The sequence below is a fragment of the Carlito syrichta genome, unplaced genomic scaffold (assembly GCF_000164805.1).
Source record: "Carlito syrichta isolate Samal-C Ts95f unplaced genomic scaffold, Tarsius_syrichta-2.0.1 Scaffold306989, whole genome shotgun sequence".
Lineage (NCBI taxonomy): Eukaryota > Metazoa > Chordata > Mammalia > Primates > Tarsiidae > Carlito > Carlito syrichta.
The window spans coordinates 257,346-279,380 of record NW_007251085.1 but is presented as its reverse complement, the minus strand read 5'-3'; the positions used below and the strand labels follow the sequence as shown (position 1 = coordinate 279,380).

At 38.2% G+C, this 22,035-nt stretch overlaps 1 protein-coding gene across 1 annotated transcript; it reads left to right on the top strand.

Annotated features, from left to right (window-relative positions):
• Window positions 1–3,638: 3,638 nt before the first annotated feature.
• On the top strand, window positions 3,639–17,992 carry TNMD (tenomodulin). Its single transcript, XM_008063679.1, has 7 exons — window positions 3,639–3,912; window positions 4,077–4,208; window positions 12,616–12,756; window positions 12,970–13,071; window positions 15,698–15,851; window positions 17,163–17,329; window positions 17,630–17,992. Exons 1-7 carry the CDS (start codon window positions 3,865–3,867, stop codon window positions 17,837–17,839), a joined length of 954 nt encoding a protein of 317 aa, XP_008061870.1. The 5' UTR covers window positions 3,639–3,864; the 3' UTR covers window positions 17,840–17,992.
• The last annotated feature ends 4,043 nt before the right edge of the window (window positions 17,993–22,035 follow it).

Genomic DNA, 22,035 nt, shown 5'->3' with positions numbered 1-22,035 from the left:
CCTAAAAGCTCTAAACATCAACCTCCCATATGACCCTGCAATCCCCCTACTGGGACTATAACCTGAAGAACTCAAATCACTCTATAAAAAAGATACCTGCACGCGAATGTTTATTGCAGCATTGTTCACAGTAGCAAGAACCTGGAACCAACCACGCTGTCCATCAATAGAGGACTGGATTAAAAAATGTGGTACATATACACGATGGAATACTCTGCAGCCATAAAAAAGAACAAAATCATGAATTTTGCAGCAACCTGGATGGAGCTAGAGTCTATAATACTAAGTGACCTCTCACAGAAACAAAGATCTGAGTACCACATATTCTCACTCATATAGTGGACCTTGATCATCCAATGCACTACTATAAGAAAATGACTGACAGTGTTCGGAAACTATTGGGGGGAGATGGGACTAATGGTAGTAAACATCTGTCTGGAGACGGGGAGACACCAATTATCAACAAGGGGGTCTGAATGAAGCATATTTGTATACCTAACCCTTGACTGTACCCCACAATATCAAAATAAAAAATATCGATTATAAAAAATAAAGAACAAAGCTAGAGGCATCACACTACCTAACTTCAAAATATAACACAAAACTATAGTAGCCAAATTAGCATGGTAGTGGCATAAAAACAGACACAGAGACCAACAGAACAGAACAGGGAAACTAGATATAAATCTATGCATTTACAGTCAACTTATTTTTGACAGTGTCACCAAAAACTGACAATGAGGAAAGAGCAGTTTTGTTTTTTGCTTTCATTTTTCAAAAAATAATGTTGGGAAAACTGAATAATCATATGCAGAAGAATGAAACTAGACCCCTATCTCAGAATCAAATCAAAATTATTAAAGGCTAAAATCTAAGACCTGAGACTACTAAAAGAAAACATTGTGGTAGGCTCCATTGGTCTGGGCAAAGATTTATTGAGTAATATTGCAAAAGAATAGGCAACCAAAGCAAAAATGGACAAATGGGATCACACCAAGCTAAAAAGCTTCCACACGGCAAAGGAAACAATCAACAAAGTGAAGAAACAACACACAGAATGAAATAAAATATTTGCCAACTACTCACCTGACAAGTCATTAATAACCAGAATACATAAGGAGCTCAAACAAACTTGATAAGAAAAAAAAATCAAACAATCTGATTTAAAAATGAGCAAGAAATCTGAATAGACATTACTCAAGAGAAAATATAACAAATGGATGATAGGTAGTTTTTAAAATGCTCAATATCATTAATCATCAGAGAAATGAAAAAATCAAAATTACAATGCAATATCATCTCACTCCAGTTAAAATGGTTTTAATAGGCAATAACAAATGCTAGTGAGAATGTGTAGAAAAAGGAACACTAGTACACTGTTGGTGGGAAGGTAAATTAATACAGTCATTATGGAAAACAGTATGGAGTTTCCTTGAAAAGCTAAAAGTAGAACTACTATGGGATCCAGCATTCCCACTGCTAGGTATATATCCAAAAGCAAGGAAATAAAAAAGATATCATCAGTCTTATGTTTATTGCATCACTATTCACAATAGCTAAGATTTGGGATTAACTTAAGTGTCCATCCACGGATGAAAGTATAAAATGTGACATATCTACACAATAAAATATTATTCAGCTGCAAAGAAGAATGAAATCCTGTCATTCGCAACAACATGGATGGAACTGGAGGACACTATGTTAAGTGAAATAAGTCAGGCACAGAAAGACAAATTCCACATAATCTCGCTCATAGGTGAGAGGTAAAACTAAAGCAATTGAACTCATGAAAATAGAGAGTAGAATGGCAATTACCAGAGACTGAGAAGTTAGCAAGAAGTGTGTGGGGGGGGAGAGGTAATGTCTCATAAAGACAAAAATACAGTTAGATAGGGTGAATTAATCAATAATAGTATTTGACAGCACAATAAGGTGACTATAGTCAACCATAATTTATTGTATATTTTTCAATAACTAAAAGAGCCTGACTCGGTGACTCAGCCTGTAATCCTGCACTTTGGGAGGCCGAGGTGAGTGAATTGCCTGAGCCCGCGGGTCCGAAACCCACCTGGGCAACTTGGTGAGACCTCATCTCTACAATAAATCAAAAAAATTAGCCGGGCATGGTGGCACATGCCTGTAGTTCCAGCTACTTGGAAGGCTGAGGCGGAAGGATCGCCAGAGTCCAGCAGGTCGAGGCTGTGGTGGCCGGGAGTGTGCCACTGCCCTCCAGCCTGGGTGACAGAGTGAGACTCCAACTCAAAAAATAAATAAATAAATAAAAGAGTGAAATTTGAATTTTTCTAACACAAAGAAATAATAAATGTTTGAGGTGATGGATACCCCAATTACCCTGATGTGATTACTACACATTATATGCCTATATCAATGAATATATGCACCTGTTATGTACCCCTAATAACTATAAATATTTTTTTTAAGAGAGGGGAGATTCTAAGACAAACCTCAGGTTCTTATTTGGGAGACTGGGAGGGGTGATTATTCCACTGGTATGAGCTGAATCATGTCCCTTGAAAATTCATATGCTGAAGTCCTAACTTTCAATACTTCAGAATTTGACTATATTTGGAGATAGGGTCCTTGTAGATGTAATTAAGATAAAACTAGGTAATATGAATGGAACCTTATCTAACATGACTGATATCCTTATAAAAAGAGGAAATTAGGACACAAACACACGTAGAAAAAGAACATCATGTAAACATGAAAATCTACAAGCCATCTACAAGCCAAGGAAACAGGCCTTAGAAGAAGCTAACTCTGCTGACACCTTGATCCTTGTACTTCTAACCTCCAGAGCTGTAAGAATGTGCATGTCTGTTGTTTAAACCATTCAGTCTGTGGTACTTTGTTAAGGTAGGCCTAACAAACTAATACAGCCACCAGCCAAGATTGGAAATATGGAAAAGAAAGTAGGCTGGAAAAAGAAGGTGTTAAAAGAAGAGTATGATACAAAATATGTTGAGTTTGAGATTCCTGAAGCTTGTCCAGGTAGAGACGTTCAAATAACTTTGAAATTAAAAAGTGGAACTGGGTTGCAGGTACAGATTTGGAAATCATTGATATATAGGTGTCATTTTAAACTGTAGAAGTAAATGAGATCATCTTAGAAGTGTATGTAAAATTGAAATGATCATCAAGGAGAGAACTATAAGGCATATGAAGGTGACTATAGTCAACCATAAAGAGCATACTGAGGAAGAGGGCCCACAAAAGAAAAACCAAAGAAGGATAAAGAGAGAATTTACAATTAGTCTTTGTTTTATCCTGTTTTAAATTATAATTAGTTGAGTACATATTGATCTCAACGTTTAAAGAGCTTTAATACGGTGAAGGAGGCAATATCTTACTCACTTCTGAATCTCCATCACCAAGCACAGTACTTGACACTTAATATTCCTGCAATAAATATTTGTTGAGTCGAATGGAATTGAAGTTAGGACTTCATTTCCCTCTTTGTTTTGTTTGCTTATTTCTGGAATATGCAGCATGTATTGCCACTGCTATTTTAAGTTCACAGTGAAAAATAATTTCACTGTGTCCTAGGCTTGGTCCCCTTCCAACCCAACCCCCAGGACAATAGTTTTCATTATAACTTTCTGTCTTTGCCATTCTGGATGGAATTCTGTGCACAGAAGTTATATACATATATGGGTATATCTATGTAACAAATCGCAGCACAGGAGCCCCCTGGGCTCCCTTAGGCTCTGGTATGACATATTTGAGCCATATAAATTCAGCTTCTCCTCTGGCATCTGTTAGACGACTCACTTGCAACTCCACCTCAGCAGTGGTCTCTCAGTCCTCTCAAAGCAGGGAAAGAGTACTGTGTGCTGAGAGACTATGGCAAAGAATCCTCCAGAGAACTGTGAGGACTGTCACATTCTAAATGTAAGTTGATTCATATTTTTTCCTTTTGGGCTACAGCATGGTTTCACAGATTTATCGTATTGTGATGTGAACATTAGAAAGTAGAATCAAAGATGACTTTGAATTATGGCTTGCTATTTTGAGAGTTATTATGTATTGTTTTACTCTCTCTGCTGTTTGCTTAGGCAGAAACTTTTAAATCCAAGAAGATACGTAAATCACTAAAGATTTGTGGACTGGTGTTTGGTATCCTGGCCCTAACTCTAATTGTCCTGTTTTGGGGGAGTAAGCACTTCTGGCCGGAGGCACCCAAAAAAGTAAGTAAAGTAAATGCACATTATAATCCAATGCTTCTGTTTTGAGTTTGATTGAATCTAAGTAGTGGTTGATATATACATTATTTTGAAAATAAAAATCATGAAGTCGCTTTTGTGTTTATTTTTGGTGGTATGAAAACCCAAATCAAGATTTTTCTCTCTTTTATCTGCCTAATAATTTCGGTAAGGGAAAAATTGTCTTCTGTATTTCAGTTAGTAATAATAGCATATAGAATTAATCATACTTCTATAATGCTTGGCTTTAAGGAGTTAAGACTCCTCCTAGAAGCAATTTTTTTTTTTACTTTAAAAAATACTTTCCATCTTTCTTTCAATTATCTGGACAGAAACTGATGGAAAAGTAATTATACCACCACATCAGGAGAAACCACCTGAAATGGGCAGCAAAGGATTTTCAGGGATTATGTTTCTGACTTAATGCATCTGCTGTGAGGACAGGCAGCAAGCTCCTTTTCAGAAGGAGCAACTCTCATAACTGAGCTCACTTTTATTTATGACTTAAAAAAAAAACTAGAGCTTTTTAGCTCCTTGGCAGCCACAATCATCACTGCCTTACTAAGATAGTAATGTCACAAGGTAGAAGCATGTGGCACCAAGTCATTAATCACAGGTATCTCAGGAAATGTCTGATATTGGGGTTATTTGGTGAAGCTTGGCTGGTCATTGTGGCTTATATTTGTGTACCTTAGTGTTATTGTTATTCTCCAGCTCATATGCAATGAACAAGTTTAGATGTGACCCAAATTCCATTTGAAAGAAAATTAATAAATATACAAACTGTAAGACATGAAGACGATTTTCTGACTTTGCCATGCTTTTCCGCCTGTGTGAGGGTAATTGTTGTTGTTGCTACTGTTGTTAATTTGTTGTCATGAGATACTCATTTCTATTTGGTAACAGATGTAGGGAGGAAAAGGCACAAATCCAGAAAGGAGGATGAGACAAAAAGAAAATGGGTTGGCATGGACCATTAGGAGCCAAAGGAGCGCTAGGAGCAGAGAGGAAAGAATATGGGTCAAGAGGGAGGGAGAGGCAAAGGGAGAGAAATAGAAAATAAACTGGCTAAAGTGTCCAAAAGAAAGGAGAGAAGTAAGGCATAGCCATCCTTAGGTTTTCCACCTCTGCTGTCATACTCACTTTTATTTAGTCCCAAAGGATATTTTATTAAGTTTAAGTAGGAGTGAGGGCAAACCAGCCTACTTTGTTTGGCTTTTTATTTATACCTTGTTCTAGAAAGTATTTTAGGCACCACCCAGTGCCTTTAAGTTATTCCCCGCCCCTCCCCCCACCACCACTCCCTGCTTTTGAACTACTTACTATTCAAATGCCTTTCTAGAGAAGCCACCTGTGTTCAGGCTAACAGGGTGGGCAAAGCAATCACAATTAGGAAGAAAATGGCAAATGAATAAGAGTGCCAAGATATATTCCAATACAATTCTGGTACTATTTAGCTAATTTCCAAGGTGATATGCTGCCCCATAAGTTGAATCTTAGATTCTCTTGAAAATTATATGTGAGTTAGAAGACCATAAATCGTTTTGTTCTCCATAATGTATTTAACTGGGTGTGGCAGGTAGCTAGTCCTTTTGACCACCCATAGATGCCTGTCTAAATGAGGAGCCAGATAGTCTTTCTTTTTTATTGTAGCTGTTGATACGGCAAACGCTAGTCCAAAAGGGTTTATGTGTTTTTCTTAACTTACAGTGCTATTTGCCTCAGTGCAGTTATAAGTGACTAGGTGGGACCTTCCCTTTATCCTGCAAGACACCAAACTCACTGGCAGGGTCCATGGTCTCTTCTGCCTCCCTATTATATCATCTTTGCCTCTCATTCCAGTTCTCTTTTTAATGGGTTATAAAAAGCACTTCTGTGATTCCTCAAACCAAAAGTAAAATGTTGGCAGAGCATGCACATGAATAAAGTGAATCAAATCTCTTATGAATTAATCCATTTGGAGATATAATTTTCAGCAAAGGAACACAAAATTAATACAGTTATTGCAAAGTGATCCAGATAAAAGACAATAGGTATCCCCTAGGGCAAGTTTCTCTATCATGAACAAATGTTTGTTTTCCATTCCACTGGGGAGTTGCAGTTTATTATCTTTGATATTTAAGTCCTAACATTCACAAGACTAGGTTGGGTTCATTACAAATCAAGAAGCCAGCTAGCAATATGGATCCTTTACTCGGTCCACTACTACCTTCAATCCCCAGACAAGGAGCCCAGGAGACACTTTATGTTTTCAATGGTTTAGACTACCAGTAAACCTGTCTTGGAGCTGACTTGGGAATCCTGGGAAGAGGCTAGCAGTCAGATTTGTCTTAGAAGAGTTGCAGAAGAAAAGAATCCAAGTGTCTTACACAAATTAAAGACTCTCTCCCTAAGAATATGGCCTAGCAAGAAGCAATGGTTAGCAGATTAAAACCCAGGCTTTTCTGGACTTTCCTTTACAAGTCTATGAGACTTGCTGGGGTCTATGGAGACCTTGATAGAGAGAACTGTGAATGCTACTGTACTTATTGATGGCAGTGATTTGTTTGCTGTTGGGGCTTCCTTCAAGCTCTAGTGTTTTCTCTCCTAGCCCCCACCACACCCCCTTTTAAGTTTTTCAACAGCTGTGTATAATAAACAGTGTTTGTTTAACATTCTACATCTGGTGTTGACATTTCCATGCCAATAAGTCCTCCTCTCTCCCACCTTGGCGTGTCAAAAAAATCCAGAATTCTGATTCCAAAGGGGAAGTAAGCCATGCTTGACACCCTCCCTTCACACACCTCAAGCATACACACACACACACACACACACACACACACACACACACCTGCACACACACACACACACCAGAGACAAAGAGATCAAAATAAAGTAAAACAAGGAGGACTAACTCTGGTGAACTGCTGCACTTTCTTATAGGCCACAGGCCCATGTAGGAACCACTTAAGCTAAATGAAAGCCAGGTTCATCGAACTCTGTACTCTGCTCTGTTAGCCAAGCAGTGTAGACCTATTCAGTACCAGCAATTTTGAGAGAGCATCACAATGAGGCTTCACTTCCAGGCAGTGATTGTCCTGGGATCACAGAAGCAGAATCCCCAGAGAAACATTCTTGTTCCCTGTATTACACATTCAACTTGAAATAATCAAAAGCCAACTCCCCAGTTAATTAATCCAACATGAAGAAAACAAATCAGAAAAATCCCAGTCCTTAAACAACAGCTTATAAACATGGTACACATCTTGGGCCCCATCCCCACCAAGCCATTGTGGAATGAGGCAGAAGAATCATAAATTAAATAAATAAAAGGCCATACTTCCACATAGGAACTACCTGGTGACTTTAGAGCTTTTGGGAAGTTATCAGCGCCATACAGCAATCAACACATTCTTAGGGGCATTCCCTTAACTTCTACATCCTACCAAAGCAATGAGACATGGTAGGGATAGGCAGGCATCTTTCTGCCACCTCACCCTGCCTCTATTGAAGATGACCATTAAAACAGTTTCATCTAGGATTGAAAGCTCAATATCATTCTAGGCTAAAAATCCTTTGCTCAGAAGAAGTACTTACTTGCCAAGTCATTCAACTTTTTTTGTGTCTTTTTCTTTAATGCTAGCATTAGTGCAAGATTAACTTTCTTCACCCCTCTCTAGGCACACAGGGAAGAGAACTTTTCTTACCAGGTTCCCTACATAGTAGTCTAGTGAGTGAAATGTGAGTCTGGAAAAGCATGGATATACCTCAAGAAAAAATGAAGTTGCCACTGGAATCTCTTTAGCAGGGGGACTGAGCATCATCAGATGATGCCATGTTGGCATTTTAGAAAAACAGACTTCCCTTCATTTTTTTTCTTCTTAAACCATTGCAAGACCAAGGTTCACCCTTGTGCAGCAATTCTCACTGGACTAGCTCCTTCTCTGGGCTACTCAGGGGCAACTCTTACTAGTGACATGGAGCCAGACTCTCGCCACATTGGGCATATTCTTAGTCCTTGCATTCTCCTAAACCAGCATTTGCTGAGCAACTTATGTGACACCAGCAGGGGGAGCCTTCATCTTCAAAGAGAACTGTCCTTGAGTGGCTGAGAGTGGAATTAGGGATGTAGGGGGAAGTAACCCAGGTGGTCAACAGGTAGTAGCAGTTCAATCATCAACCTGACAAGTGTCAGCCCAAATCTGAGTAGAACTGATTTTGCTAATTATCTAGCGTTATAGCTGAAAAAAAGTAGGAGATAAAGATCTGAACTGAACCCCCAGAGACATTCAGTGACTTGCCCAAAGTCACATAGCTTGTAAATTACAGAGTTGAGATTAAGCCTAGAATCTAGTCTGAAGATTCTTTCCATTATTCTTCAGCTGTGTTTAAGAATCAGGGTGGGGATAGTGGATAGGGGAAAACTTCCTGGCCAGCTCAAGTCTGTAGATGAAAGAAGCGGCTTTTTCTTGTTGAAAAAGAGGAATGTCTGTGCTGCTTGTGCCAAGTTTTTTCATGGCTGAGAACTGGTGATTGAAGATGCAGAAGTCCAACTTTGCATAAGAAACAAGCTGTCTGCTCCATGTTGTTAAAGAAATACCCAGAGGCCTTTTAATTCCCACAGGCTAGGTCTGTAATAATATGGTACAGTGCATTTCCTTTCCTTTATTCCAGCTTAACACCTGCTAGCCAGCTAATCTGAACATGTATTTCACCTTTGGCGAGTGGACCTCATAAACAGACAGTAAAGGATGAAGGTGGAGGAAAGAGTTGCTAGATTAATCACAGACTTCAAAAAACAAACCTAAGCCAAATGTCCTCAAATCCTTGTCAGGACAGGCTAAAGCTACTTGCCCCCAAAACAGATACATCACACTGAGGTCTGAGGCAGGCTTATTCTTTACAAAAAGGTTTTTTTCCTTATCTCAGAAACTGTCACAAACAGAAGCAAGAAAACAGGGCAAACTCTGAAAGGGGGGATGTCAGGGCTCATTTACTGCCTGAGTGGAAGATTTAACTGGACTGAGGACAGAATTCCTGGGCAGGGAAGAGAAATGGGTTTGTGTCCTCTCCATGTTTTGTCAGTGTGGTCTTCTTACACATTTCATTGCCTGGGCTTAACCACTTATCTGTCTCATTTTGCTTCTGATTCATATTTCATTCCATTGCCTTCCTTTCTCCATTCCAGTGTTCTGACTCTTACAGTTAAGGCCAGCCTTATGTGTGGGCAGAGTAAGAGCCCATTTGAGTGGTGCAGAAAAGATGTCCTTACTCTAAATACCTCCTATTCCTGATGCCACTGTGCCTAAAATCCACCATTGGTACTTCATTCCTTTAAGTGAAATATAGTATTCGGTTTTTTAAACAGACAAGTATCCATCACTAATATCTAAGTGTGAAATCATTTGTCAGATTGATTTCTTCTTTGTCATAAGGTGCCTGAAGCATTATGCGATTCTTAGACATCTAGACAGGAGACAAAGGGACAAACTGAGATGGAAAGAGAAGGGAGAAGACTTATGAGAGTACAGAGTGAACAGGATATGAAAAGAGAAGAGAAAAGACAAACTAAAGCACCAAAGATTTATTTTCTCTACTTGCCAGTTTTTCAAGGGTGCATTCCTCATCATACTCTGTCCTTGCTCTGTCCTTCCTAGAGTAACGCTGAGTTGGGGACAATCTGAGGTGAACTACTTGTAGTCCATTCACACCTCTCTCAGGCCAATCATCCTGTCTCTACTTTAGCTTACTCCTGGAAAGGACAAAGCCATTTATTCCTTCATCTCCAGAAAGACCCTCAACACCTGAGCCAGGGAGCTTAGCAGAGAGCAAAGCGCTTGTGATGCCAAAGGCATGAGCTCAGTCTTCATATGGGCCAATGAAACTTGCATAGCCGTTACCCAAGCAATGTGCTCCACAGGGACCCAGGCGAGACAGTATGTCTGAATTTGCTCAAATCATCTCCAAACAGTTCAAAGTGGGCCACCAGCATCATCTTCCTAGACAAAGGACAGTCTGTTCCAAAAGGACACCTTTGATAGTGGAATTCTATCTGGGTGAATACATAGCTCCCCAATCCTACTCCCCACCAAGGATTCACGCATGAAGAAGTCATTCTGATCCCACTGTATTTAGCAACCTATCATTGCTAACACAAAGTCAACAAGTTGACTAATGAATACAATCATAATGGACACCTCTCCCTCACCAAAAATCAAAAAACAGAAATAACAACAACAAAAATCTCTTTCCAGGAATGTTGAAAATAATCAAGATCTGCTGAGCTTGGCAGTTTCCAATAGTTTTCATCTAGCAAGGTGTCCAAGTAAAATGCATTGCCAACAGTGCAGGAAAACTCATTCCACAGAAGTACACTGAAATTCTAAATGTCACCAGTATAGTTCCATAGTCTTCTACCAGTGATTGAAAATACAGTCTGTGTTGTTTTTTTTTTTTGGCCTGGGTAGGCAGTGTTCCAACATCCCCTGGTCTCTAACCTCATTTTTCCATACCATAACCCATTAGTGGTACTACTGATGAAACAAACACCCTACCTTAGCTCCCAATGGCTAATGGTGTCTATATTTATCTCAACAATGGATAGTATTTCTAACAAAACTCCCCTCTGTTGATAAGACTGCATCTGAAGTGGATGTCTCTCTCCTCTACTTAGGTCAGAACAACTGAGAGCTCAGTTTGTTGCCATAGGTAGAAGTTTCTTTTCTCAAGCTGGCTGCAGAGCTGGAACTGAGGACATATTTGTAACTAGAAGCAAGTAACAAGCCTAAAGAAGTTTGCTACCTGTCACAGAAAAGGCCAGATTTCCTGAATTAACTCTGCAGTTGCTGGAGAGTTCTAAGCATTGTTTTTCTTTCACTTTTAAAATGGTCTCTTAAAAGACCTTGCCAATGCTCAAAATCTCTCTTCAGGAAGATGTGCCATTGATGGGAAAAATTTATTCAACAAATACTTAAGTGCTGATATGTCCAAGACACTGTAGAGCTCTGAGAGATAATTATCATTGTCTGTTATCTATTCAGCAGTTACATTAGACTTTTCACCCTTAAAGTAATAGTTTTTTCTACAAATGATTCCAACTTGTTTTTCTACTTGAGTTGGAGACAATTTGACCAGGTTAAACTAACATTCAGTCACAGGCATCAACAGGCACTAAAAAACAACCCAACCCAGTACAAGTTCTATGAGGCTGCCACTGGGAACTGTATCATTAGAAAGCAACGTTGGCTCTGTAGATGACTTGCTTTTTTACACTTTTAGTTCTCCAGTTATTTTCATAAGGAAAAATGAATATGAAGAGATCTGATCATCAAAGTCCCCCTAACAACAAGGACAAAATAGAGTTCCAAATGATACCATCAGGTCTTGCCTGGTTTGTGACAAATAGCAAATGCCTTTATAATTATTATTCATTTCTAGCTATAAATATGCCTGCCCTAAGTTATAGATTATGGATTTACTCCTAAACTGAGATACTGGTTGAAACTGGTCCTCTTGGTCTTTAGAAAGACAATTGTCACAACAAAATATGGGGTTTTATTTTAGCCACTCAAGAAAGACCTGATGACCAGCCCTTTTAAGGCACTCTTCTTGGGAGACTCCACATTACTTAATGCAGGGCACTTGACACCGTTGCTGATTTCTATATATACAGGAGAATCTGCAAAACTTTAAGACAATTGGATGAGGTTTGGAAAACAACTCAGGAATAAACTGGGTAGGGTTAGCTAAACTATAAAAAAAGAAGGCTAAGGGAAAGCAATAAATGTTTCCTGGAGTTCAAAGCAAAAGGAAGCAAACAGAGCATGGTAGGACTGTTACCTAATATTGGCCAAGGAGAAAGTCTTCGAATTCTAAAAAGGAGAGACCGAAAACTGTTGTAGCAATATTAAAACCTTGGACAGTTAAGAAGATAGAAACAATACCTAACCACTGGAAGTGTGTCCAAATCTCTATCTCAGCCCTGGTGAATTTCATGGGGGGGGGTGTTATTACAGAGTGCTTAGAAAGGGAAGTGGTAGCTTAAAGAAACAGCATAGGTTTTAGGTGATCCCTTGGCTTAACACAAGGGGAAAATACTTCACAGGCTGGTTTACAGAATATCATTTGCTGTTTAGTCAAGGCTGCCAAGAAAACTGTTGGAATTCTTAGTAATTAGTTCAGCAGCTTGGCTTGAATTCAAAATACTGGCTCTGAAGGGATCCCCATGTCAGCTCCAGCAACAAAAAGCACTTCACTTTAATCTGAAGTTTCAGAGAATTTCCAGTGGCAAGCTACTGAGATGGCACCTCACTACAAAGGTTCTGGAAAGAGAAGGTGCCCCAGATATTATACAATTAAAGTATCTTATGGTCACACTGAGTATCTTAGAAATTGTTTTTCTCTGTTCTTTCAGACCTATGACATGGAGCACACTTTCTATAGCAATGGAGAGAAGAAGAAGATTTACATGGAAATTGATCCTGTGACCAGAACTGAAATATTCAGAAGTGGAAATGGCACTGATGAAACATTGGAAGTTCATGACTTTAAAAATGTAAGTTGGATGTTTTTCTCCTGAGGCTTCCCACTTAAAATATTAGAGCAGTTGAGACTAGTTAAAAATAGTCTTTAATAACTCCATCTAATTTATAAAACAAAACTTTTCCTTTGAATTCAAAATTTGCTATTCTGAGGCCCTGACAGATCATGGAACTCATTAATTGTGGCTACTTCAGGAAACATTATTATTGTTTTGTCTGTTTCATAGGGATACACTGGCATCTACTTTGTGGGTCTTCAAAAATGCTTTATCAAAACTCAGATTAAGGTGATCCCTGAATTTTCTGAACCAGAAGAGGAGATAGACGAGGTATGTAAGAACAATAATAGTGCAGTGGTAGCAAAAGACATCATTTATTGGGTACTAACTACATGCCAAACCTTGAACTAAAAGCTTTACTTTCTTTTGATTCTCAAACAACTCTATAGATATATATTATCATCATTTTCAGATGAGAAAACTGGAACGCAGAATGAAAAAGTGACTTGTGCAAGGTCACACAGCTAGTGAATAGCAGATGGGACTCTTGAACTCAGGCCTTTCAAAAAATTATAGTTTGTAGTTTTAGGTACAACACTATGCTGTACTTTTATATCTGGGTAGTCATTAACATTATGGACATTTTGTTCCCAAACCAAAAATTTTTAGTAAGAGGGATGAGCAAGAGGAACAAAATCAATCTTGCCTAAGATAAAGTCCTTAAAAAAAAGTCCCAAGTCCACTGGAGTTCTCACCACTCTTGTCACACTACCATTTTCACCTATTTTAAATATTTTAGTTAAGTTACCTTACCATTTTATGCTGGACTTCTAATGGAATCATCTACATTGAACCTTTGCAAAAGTAAAGAAGGTGAAAACCACATCATAATACTAATTCTCTGGAAACACACTGCTAGGCCAGGCAAGGCAACTTAGGGTACTAGTGCAATCATTGAATGGTCCTTGAAAGTCTAGTGAAAGATAAATGTTATCACTTAAAATACAACTATCCAGGAAGCCCCTGAGGCTCTTTATTGTTCCCTGGTATTTTGTCTATAATTACAATATGTTTTTGTCAGTGAGGGGAGAAGGGATTTCCTAATTAAAGCTACAATGTGACAGTATACCCCTACTGTAGCAAGAAAAAAACAAACATTTGCTCTGTTTGGTTTGATGTGGCTTGGTTTAATGTTTAACCAGAAAATCTAAAATGAAATTATGGCAATGGCATAGTGATCTCTCTATAGACTATAAAAACATCTTTCTCTTCTCTTTATCTCCTGTTTTTTGTTTGGTTGTTGTTTTTGTTGTTGTTACTTTTCTCCCATCCAACTCCCTCCATCTTAATTCTCACCTACACATTAATCTTTTTCTTTGGGTGGGAAGCACTTTTTCCTTTCCCTTGCCCAAGTCTTAGAGCTGTCATTGGCTCTCACATTACTCTTTCATGCTGCTGGTCTCCCCAGAGCCAGAGAATTTATAGATCCTTGCTACTAGAATTTCTAAGAAAATGAAGAAAAATATTCTCTAAAAATCATGCTCTGCTCCCAAGGTCTACAGTAGTGAGAAATTTTGGAGATTTTTTTTTTTTAAATAAGCATAAGTTAGGTGTTTCTGAGGAAGAGATCAACTTTCAGAATATTAGGAATGACCGTGGGAGGCAAGGGCAAGGTGAAAGGAGAATCAATAAGATTAAAAACCTACTATATACAATATCATAAGCTGATTCTTACAGAAAATAATGTAACCAGTTGAGTAGGCCAGCCAGCAATGAGAGCTTGAAGTGATAGAACAGGATTCATTTTTTTGAAAGAAATAAAGGCAAAGGCCCATAATGTCTCATTTTGGCACTAATTTATTCCTCAGTTAATTTTGCCTAATCTCAGTAATACAAGCATTCATCTCATGATAGTAATATTGCAGCGTCAAGTAAATCCTGTTTTTTATATTTACGGTACAGATTTTTCTATGAGACACATTTGTGGTCCTGAATGACAAAAACCTCTTTTCTGTACTTCCCTCAACACTGTATCCATGGTGTGTGCACGTTGAACATGCAGAGCAGGTATATAAATAGCCCTGATTTTGCTAACAAAGCTAGTCAGCATACCAGCTTCATTTTATGCAGTCTCTTTCAATACATACCAAGGTCTTTGCAGACTCAAGGACAAAGGTGCTAAGACTTGAGAATTGTAAATGACTCCAGAAAAAAATTAGTGAGAAGTAGGTATACAAGACAACGACTTCAATAACAGAAATTGAAGGGAAGGTATCCTCCACAGTATAAGAAAAGCTACATAAAGCAAAAGAACTCCATGAGATAAACTCTAAACATCTAGAGTGAAAGGAATACAATAGTGGTAAGGCCACTGAAGTCATAAGCTGGAGACTTAACTTTAAAACAAAATTTTGGTATTAAAAGACATCTTTTGTCCTAATAGCTATCATTACAGACAAATCTTGTAATACCAAAATATTAGGTCCTATTGCTATTTAATCAATCTTACCACTTTGGATTATAGGAATTTTTTCAGTTTCAGGTCAAATACTGCCTGCAACCTTACCTGCAAGCGTAAAACAAGGCAGACTCACAACATCCACTTAAAAAGGTGAAAACAAATGCAAATCACTCAGAGTTCCAGAAACTTAAATTAAAACATACACAGCCCTAAGGTACCCAGAAAATAATGTAAAGCCTTTATGACTTTAAGTGAAATGGTAGCAAAGAAGGTTCCTATTTCAGTGAGCAGGCTTGCTGTTAGATCCAGGAGGAAAGGACAGTTGTTAACTCTTGCAAGGGCACCTACTGTATGCAAAGGTACAGAGCTCAGCAGCCCTAGGACTGAAATTGTTATTCACATTCAAAACGTATCGTTTTCCAACATTCCATAATGTCTCACTCTTTCTATTAATTTCTCTGTCAATCCCCACTCTGAACTACTTTCTCCTTTCAGAATGAAGAAATTACCACAACTTTCTTTGAACAGTCAGTGATTTGGGTTCCAGCAGAAAAGCCTATTGAAAATCGAGACTTTCTTAAAAATTCCAAAATTCTGGAGATTTGTGATAATGTCACCATGTATTGGATTAACCCCACTCTAATAGCAGGTATGGCATCCTCATCTTTCTCTTTCCAAAAAGAGTAACAGGTTAATGTTCCCAGCCTTCAGAGACTACATTTCTAGGAAAACAAATGATTGGCTTATATCTTCCTGGATGAGACTGTATATGCTGACTGCCAGTGTGAAGGGAATTTTTCACAGCCAAGTTATAAATCAGATAAATTAATGCTGACAGGCTTTTAAATATCTCAGCAAAGGAAACATCACCCTAATGTGACTAATTATAGCAAAAGGCTAATCTGTCTTTCTTTGCACATTTATATTCATTTCAGTCAGGGTCATTGCTCAAACCACTGTGGGTCCAAACCCAAGAACAGAGGAGAGAAGAGCAAAAACAATGCTCTGTTGTCAAGAAGGATTCTCTATGTGAAATGGTGGCATTCTCCCCAGAATATAGGGCAATAAGTGTAATACAAATATCTTTGTGGCTGTTTTAGAAATAGCTATAAAAGTAATTGAGAGCTAGAGGTCCAGAGTGGAAGAATCCAGCCCTCAACTTTCAGTCAGCTCATAGAGAAGGTAAAGGCTCCTAGTCTTCTTATTCTGTCTAGCTAGCATGAAATTTGACCTCCGTCATCCTGGACAGCATAGATTACTATACTACTCAAGAGAGGCTGTTTCTACCAATACGAGCATCTGTTGGTACTCTTTGGAAATTTAAGACAAGGTGACTAAATACAATGTGGTATCCTGGACTGGATGCTGGAACAGAAAAAGAAAAAGTCTGCAGTTTAGTTAATGTTAATTCCTTAGTTTTGATCATTGTACCATCATTATCTAAGATAACATTAGGGTGAAAACAGAGTGAAGAATATGTGGGAACTCTGTACTATTTTTGCAACTCTTCCATAAATCTAAGATTATATCTAAATAGAAGGTTTAAAAAAATTTAAGACAAGAAACAGAAGGGAAATGGGAGAAGGACAGAGGACGTTGAATCAAATCAGGCAATCAAGAAATATTTATTGAGCACCTACCATGGGTAAAATTATTGTGGGAGACACAGAAGTTCCTTTTCCTCATTTTTTTCATTTAGTATATTAATAAGGCAAAGCAGTAAATGTTTGATGACAAACGAGCAAAGAAGAGGTCTGTATGCATGGGATGGTCAGTGTATTTTGTAAAAGACTTTAAAATATCAACTGAAGGAGCTTGCAAAAGTGGTTCACACCTGCCGAAATGATGCTGATCAGAAGATGGAATGAAAATCTCTATCCCCAACTATTATTTCCCCAAGCACTTCTTTCAGAAACATTTGCAAAACAGTCGCATCACAACCTTGTATTTATTATCTTAGTTTCCGAGTTACAAGACTTTGAGGAGGACGGTGAAGACCTTCACTTTCCTACCAACGAAAAAAAAGGAATTGAACAAAATGAGCAGTGGGTGGTCCCTCAAGTGAAGGTGGAGAAGACCCGTCATGCCAGACAAGCAAGTGAGGAAGATCTGCCAATAAATGACTACGTGAGTTATGTTCATGTTAACTCTTGATAGAAGAGAAACAAAACTTGCTATCCCTCAGATCACAGTCATTGGAAGGAGAATGATCTTGTTTTTAACAAAAAAAAAGTTTAAGAAACTTGAAAGTTCCAGGAGGCTCATTCAAAACCAATCTTGATCTTTACTGATGTATCACCATGATTAGGCTAAGGAGCTTAATTTCTTACCAGGCCCCAACTAATAGAGTCTTATAGTCCTCCCCTGCTTGATGAGACCTCTTCCTAGTGCACTTTCCCTCCCAACACTGGCTTCTTCTTCTTTCAGACTGAAAATGGAATAGAATTTGACCCTATGCTGGATGAGAGAGGTTATTGTTGTATTTACTGCCGTCGAGGCAACCGCTACTGCCGCCGCGTCTGTGAACCTTTACTAGGTTACTACCCATATCCATATTGCTACCAAGGAGGACGGGTCATCTGTCGCGTCATCATGCCTTGCAACTGGTGGGTGGCCCGCATGCTGGGAAGGGTCTAATAGGAAGTTTGAGTTCAAATGCTTAAACTTCTGGCAGCCACCATATAATAAATGCATGCTATCCAATGAATTTCTGCCTATGAGGCATTTGGCTCCAGAATTACTTGTAGGTAATTCCTCTCTTCATGTTCAAATAAACGTCTACATCATCACAAATGGCTTGACTGCTGCTGAACACACTGGGTAATTGTTTGCTGTGAATATTTCCAGAAACCGAAACCGAGCAAACCCCTCTAACATGGATAATGACAGTGAAATTTGCACTTCATTGGACTTGGCAGTAAGAAAGGGTAAAGCATATGATTCTCAAATACCATGTTTTTTACTCTCTTATATTGAGAAAGTGGCAATGAAAGACTGATGATAAAATGGCACCATAACTGATGCATAGAAACATATTCTTTTGTGCATAACCCCAGTGTTTAATTACCTGAAAGACGGTTGTAGACTTGCCTAAGTATCTATTAAGCCACTGGACAGGCAGTGAGTCACAGCAGGCCAACACTAAAATATTTCTAATGAGCAAACTCAGCAAAGGAGAAAGCTAACCTAGCAAAAAGGTCCCAGGCTCTCCTTATATAAACAGGAAATCAACTTTGGACAAATTCAACATTCCGTAACCTTCACATCTGACTTCTTTTTAGATCAGTGTCTGGTTACATAACTTTCCAAGGCAATTGTCTGAAAAACAAGGACTCATAAATATCATTTACAACAGCAGGCATCATAGGAAATTACTGAGGTGAAGAATCAAATGGAATTTTTCTCTTCTAAATCACAGGAAACTAGCAGTAAGTCACTTTATTAAAGGAAGGGTAGGGCCTACTGCCCAATCATCCCCTTGCTTGGGAAAGAGAAAAGGGGAAAGGAAAATAAGTGATTAGAGGGCAATGTTAATCTTGATGTCCCACTCAGTTCCAGTTTCAAATTTCATGCTTTACCTATCTGTCACCCCTTCTAGTTTCATTTAAAGGTAGCATCCTTCATTGCTCAATTTCAAAGTTACTGTATCATGAAAATATCTGTCTGGAACTTTCTATCAGAAAGTATTTTCAAATAAAATCTTCGCTAAGATACCTGAAAGCCAGGAGTCATTTTCTCTCATTTAGTAGCTGAGGGAACACATGGTACTGGCTTTGCCCAAGGCTGAGTTAAGATTAACCAGTCATTGAGTGATCATTAGCATACATGCCATACTTGGATTGCAAATTTTCACAGAATGATAGCTCAATAAAATTTATTTAACAATGCACATCACTAAAAATATTTTCTTTCTTTGATGATTTAGAAGACACCTGGTAGTCTCAAAGTACTTTGATTATCATAACAAGCATTAATTTATAGTTGAAATAGAAAAAAATGTAAAAGATATGAGATTAGTCTGAAGTTGTATGAATTTCATGATGTTCTTTATCATTGTTTTAAATAAATTATTCATTTTAACATTGCTTTTATAGATAAGCCAATAATTTTGAATTCCTGAGACACTCAAATTTATGCAGTCTATAGTATACTATATATACCCTGCTCTGTGAGATATATAAATGAAGTAGAAAGCATGCTCCCTGTCTCCAAAGAAGATAAGACATCCAAAATACATTAACCCAAACATAGGAACTTCTACACAGCTAACTATAGTTGTATATGCTATGTATATGTACACACACACACACACACACACACACACACACACACACACACACACACACTAAGAGGTATAGGTGATTCCATAAAACATTTTAGGTCTCGGAGATCCTACTCACATTCTTTTAATTCAGGAAGCATTTCTTGCTGAAATGAGATACCTCAACCTCCAAATAATTTCACAGGGAGAAAATATGCTCCCCTTAATGATGCAGACTATGAGTTCAAAAGAAAATACAAGAGCATGCTTAAAGAAGCATTCAAATCCTCATGTGCTTAGGGGGAAAAATATCATAGCACAAAAAAAAAAAAACCTAAACACATTCATCTGTCACTTCAATTTAAATCCAGACCAGATTGGAAAAGGAGAAAGTATATCTATCTTCTGTCATGGACTTTTGCTCCTCATTTGAGTCCTGTATAGAGACTGCTTCCAGCATGCCTTAGACTTCGCTCGCATCCATCCTACTGAAGCTGTCTCTCTTCCTTCTTTCATCCTTCCCTCCATCCTACTGAAGCTGTCTCTCTTCCTTCTATCCCCCTGCCCTAAACCTAGCCTGGCCAACACAAGGAGCAACACCAAAGTAACTCTGACCTCCCACGACAGAGACCTTATAGTAATTTTAATGTTTCTTTGTCCTTCAGTTCAATCTCTTGACAAATACTCCCAGCTTTCTCTCCTAAACATTGTCTCAATTATGCTTGTAGTCCAGGCCATAGGTTATTTCCTCTCTGCTAAATTTCCCAGGTTGTAGACTGAAACTAACATAAATCCTTTCACACAAAGTTGGTTTTTCACTCATAGACTTTATTAATGTCTTTTCCTTTTCTGAGAGTCTATAATAGCTACTTACTACATTAAAGATCAGGCCTGACTCACATTCACAACGTCCTGACCCAAACCACCCTAAATTACCACCTCAGATCCCTTTTCTCCTGCTACTGTTTTATCTACCCCTCTGCTTTTCTTAGGCACCTTAGCTTCATGTTCTATTTATCCTGTCATCCCATTTCCTTTACAGAGCTGTCTCTCACTGATGTAAAGAAATATTTAAGGCCCCATTTTCCTGTTACCTAAACATGAAATCTAAATCCTCTCTACTTCATTCTAAGCCTGTATAAGTTAATATAGTCTCCCCTTGGTATCCATGGACAATTGGTTCCAGGGATCCCACAGATATCAAAATTCTCAAGTCCCTGATATGATATAGCATAGTATTTACATATAATCTATGCACATTCTCCCTTTTGCTTTGTCATCTCTAGATTACTTATAATGCCTAACACAACATAAATGCTGTGTAGTTGTTACATTGTATTTTTTATTGTTTTTTGTTATTTTATTGATTTTTTCCCAATATTCTTGATGTGCAAATGCGTGACCCATGGTTACAAAGGACTGACTATATACAGCTCTGTGTACATACCCTTTACATAGGAGGTTAATGTGCAAGTTCTAAAAGAAGAAGGCCCATGCCCTCCCCCATTTGCTCTGTCTAGATCCTAGTACAGTATCTAAAGCATATAGGTGGGCTTTAAATTGTCTTTTTGGTTGACAGCAATGAGAAATAAGGAGAAGAAAGTATAAGGAAAAGAAGATGTTGTAAAAGACCACAGCTACAAATTCTTCAGAATATTATTACAAAAGTTGGCCTTCAGTTCTGTTCAAATTTGGGATGAAAGTTCTCATCTAACCTAATTATTTTTTTGCATTTTTCATTTTTGACATAGTCAGTGTCTAAAAGTGTGAGGAATTTCTCTAATCCCAGAATGATCAAAAGCATCGATGATTGCCCATGGCTCAATTATCTATTTCATTATACCAAATGCAGGTTTTTTGTATTTTCATCTCAATTTTCAATGATTCTATATATAAAAAAGAAAAAAGTGAAAAAGCAAATCTGCCATGAAATCACAAAAAATGTCATATGGTTTTTCAGATTCTTTGGGGATCTAAATTCCAATAAAGAAAAGTCAGGTGAGACGAAGTCATCCATTGCCCCACTCAGCATAAGGACACTGTGCATTAGTGTGCTCAGCGCCTTCCTGCACACCTAAAATGGCTCCTTGGCAGAACTAAGGGCAAGGGAAAGCTATTTTGAGTCTTTATATATAAGGATCACTGTCTGGCTGAGTCCAAAACTGTCACTTTGGCTCCTAAAGTCTAACGCTGAAAGCTCACTGAGATAAATATGGACCTTCTCATTCAGGCTGTCAGGAAATGCGTGGATCTATTTTATTTATACCCTTAAAAATGTTTTCATTTTGGCGTTCTTTTTTTTTGGAGAAGTTTAATTTTGGGGCTTAATTTTGCTGACAGCATGCTGTTCCTTAACCAGAAGAAAAGTGGTTCCATATTAGAAACCAGGTATGAATGTACACACAAAAAATTATCCCTGACATTCCAATGTTCTGCTCCTAAGTCTCCTCTGGTAACTTTGATCAATTTGCATGAAAGCTACTTAACCAATGAGTGCACTGATAATTTATCTAGATCAGTATTCAATTCTGGCATTTGTAACCCAACAAGTGAATAGTCACTTGTCTACTTG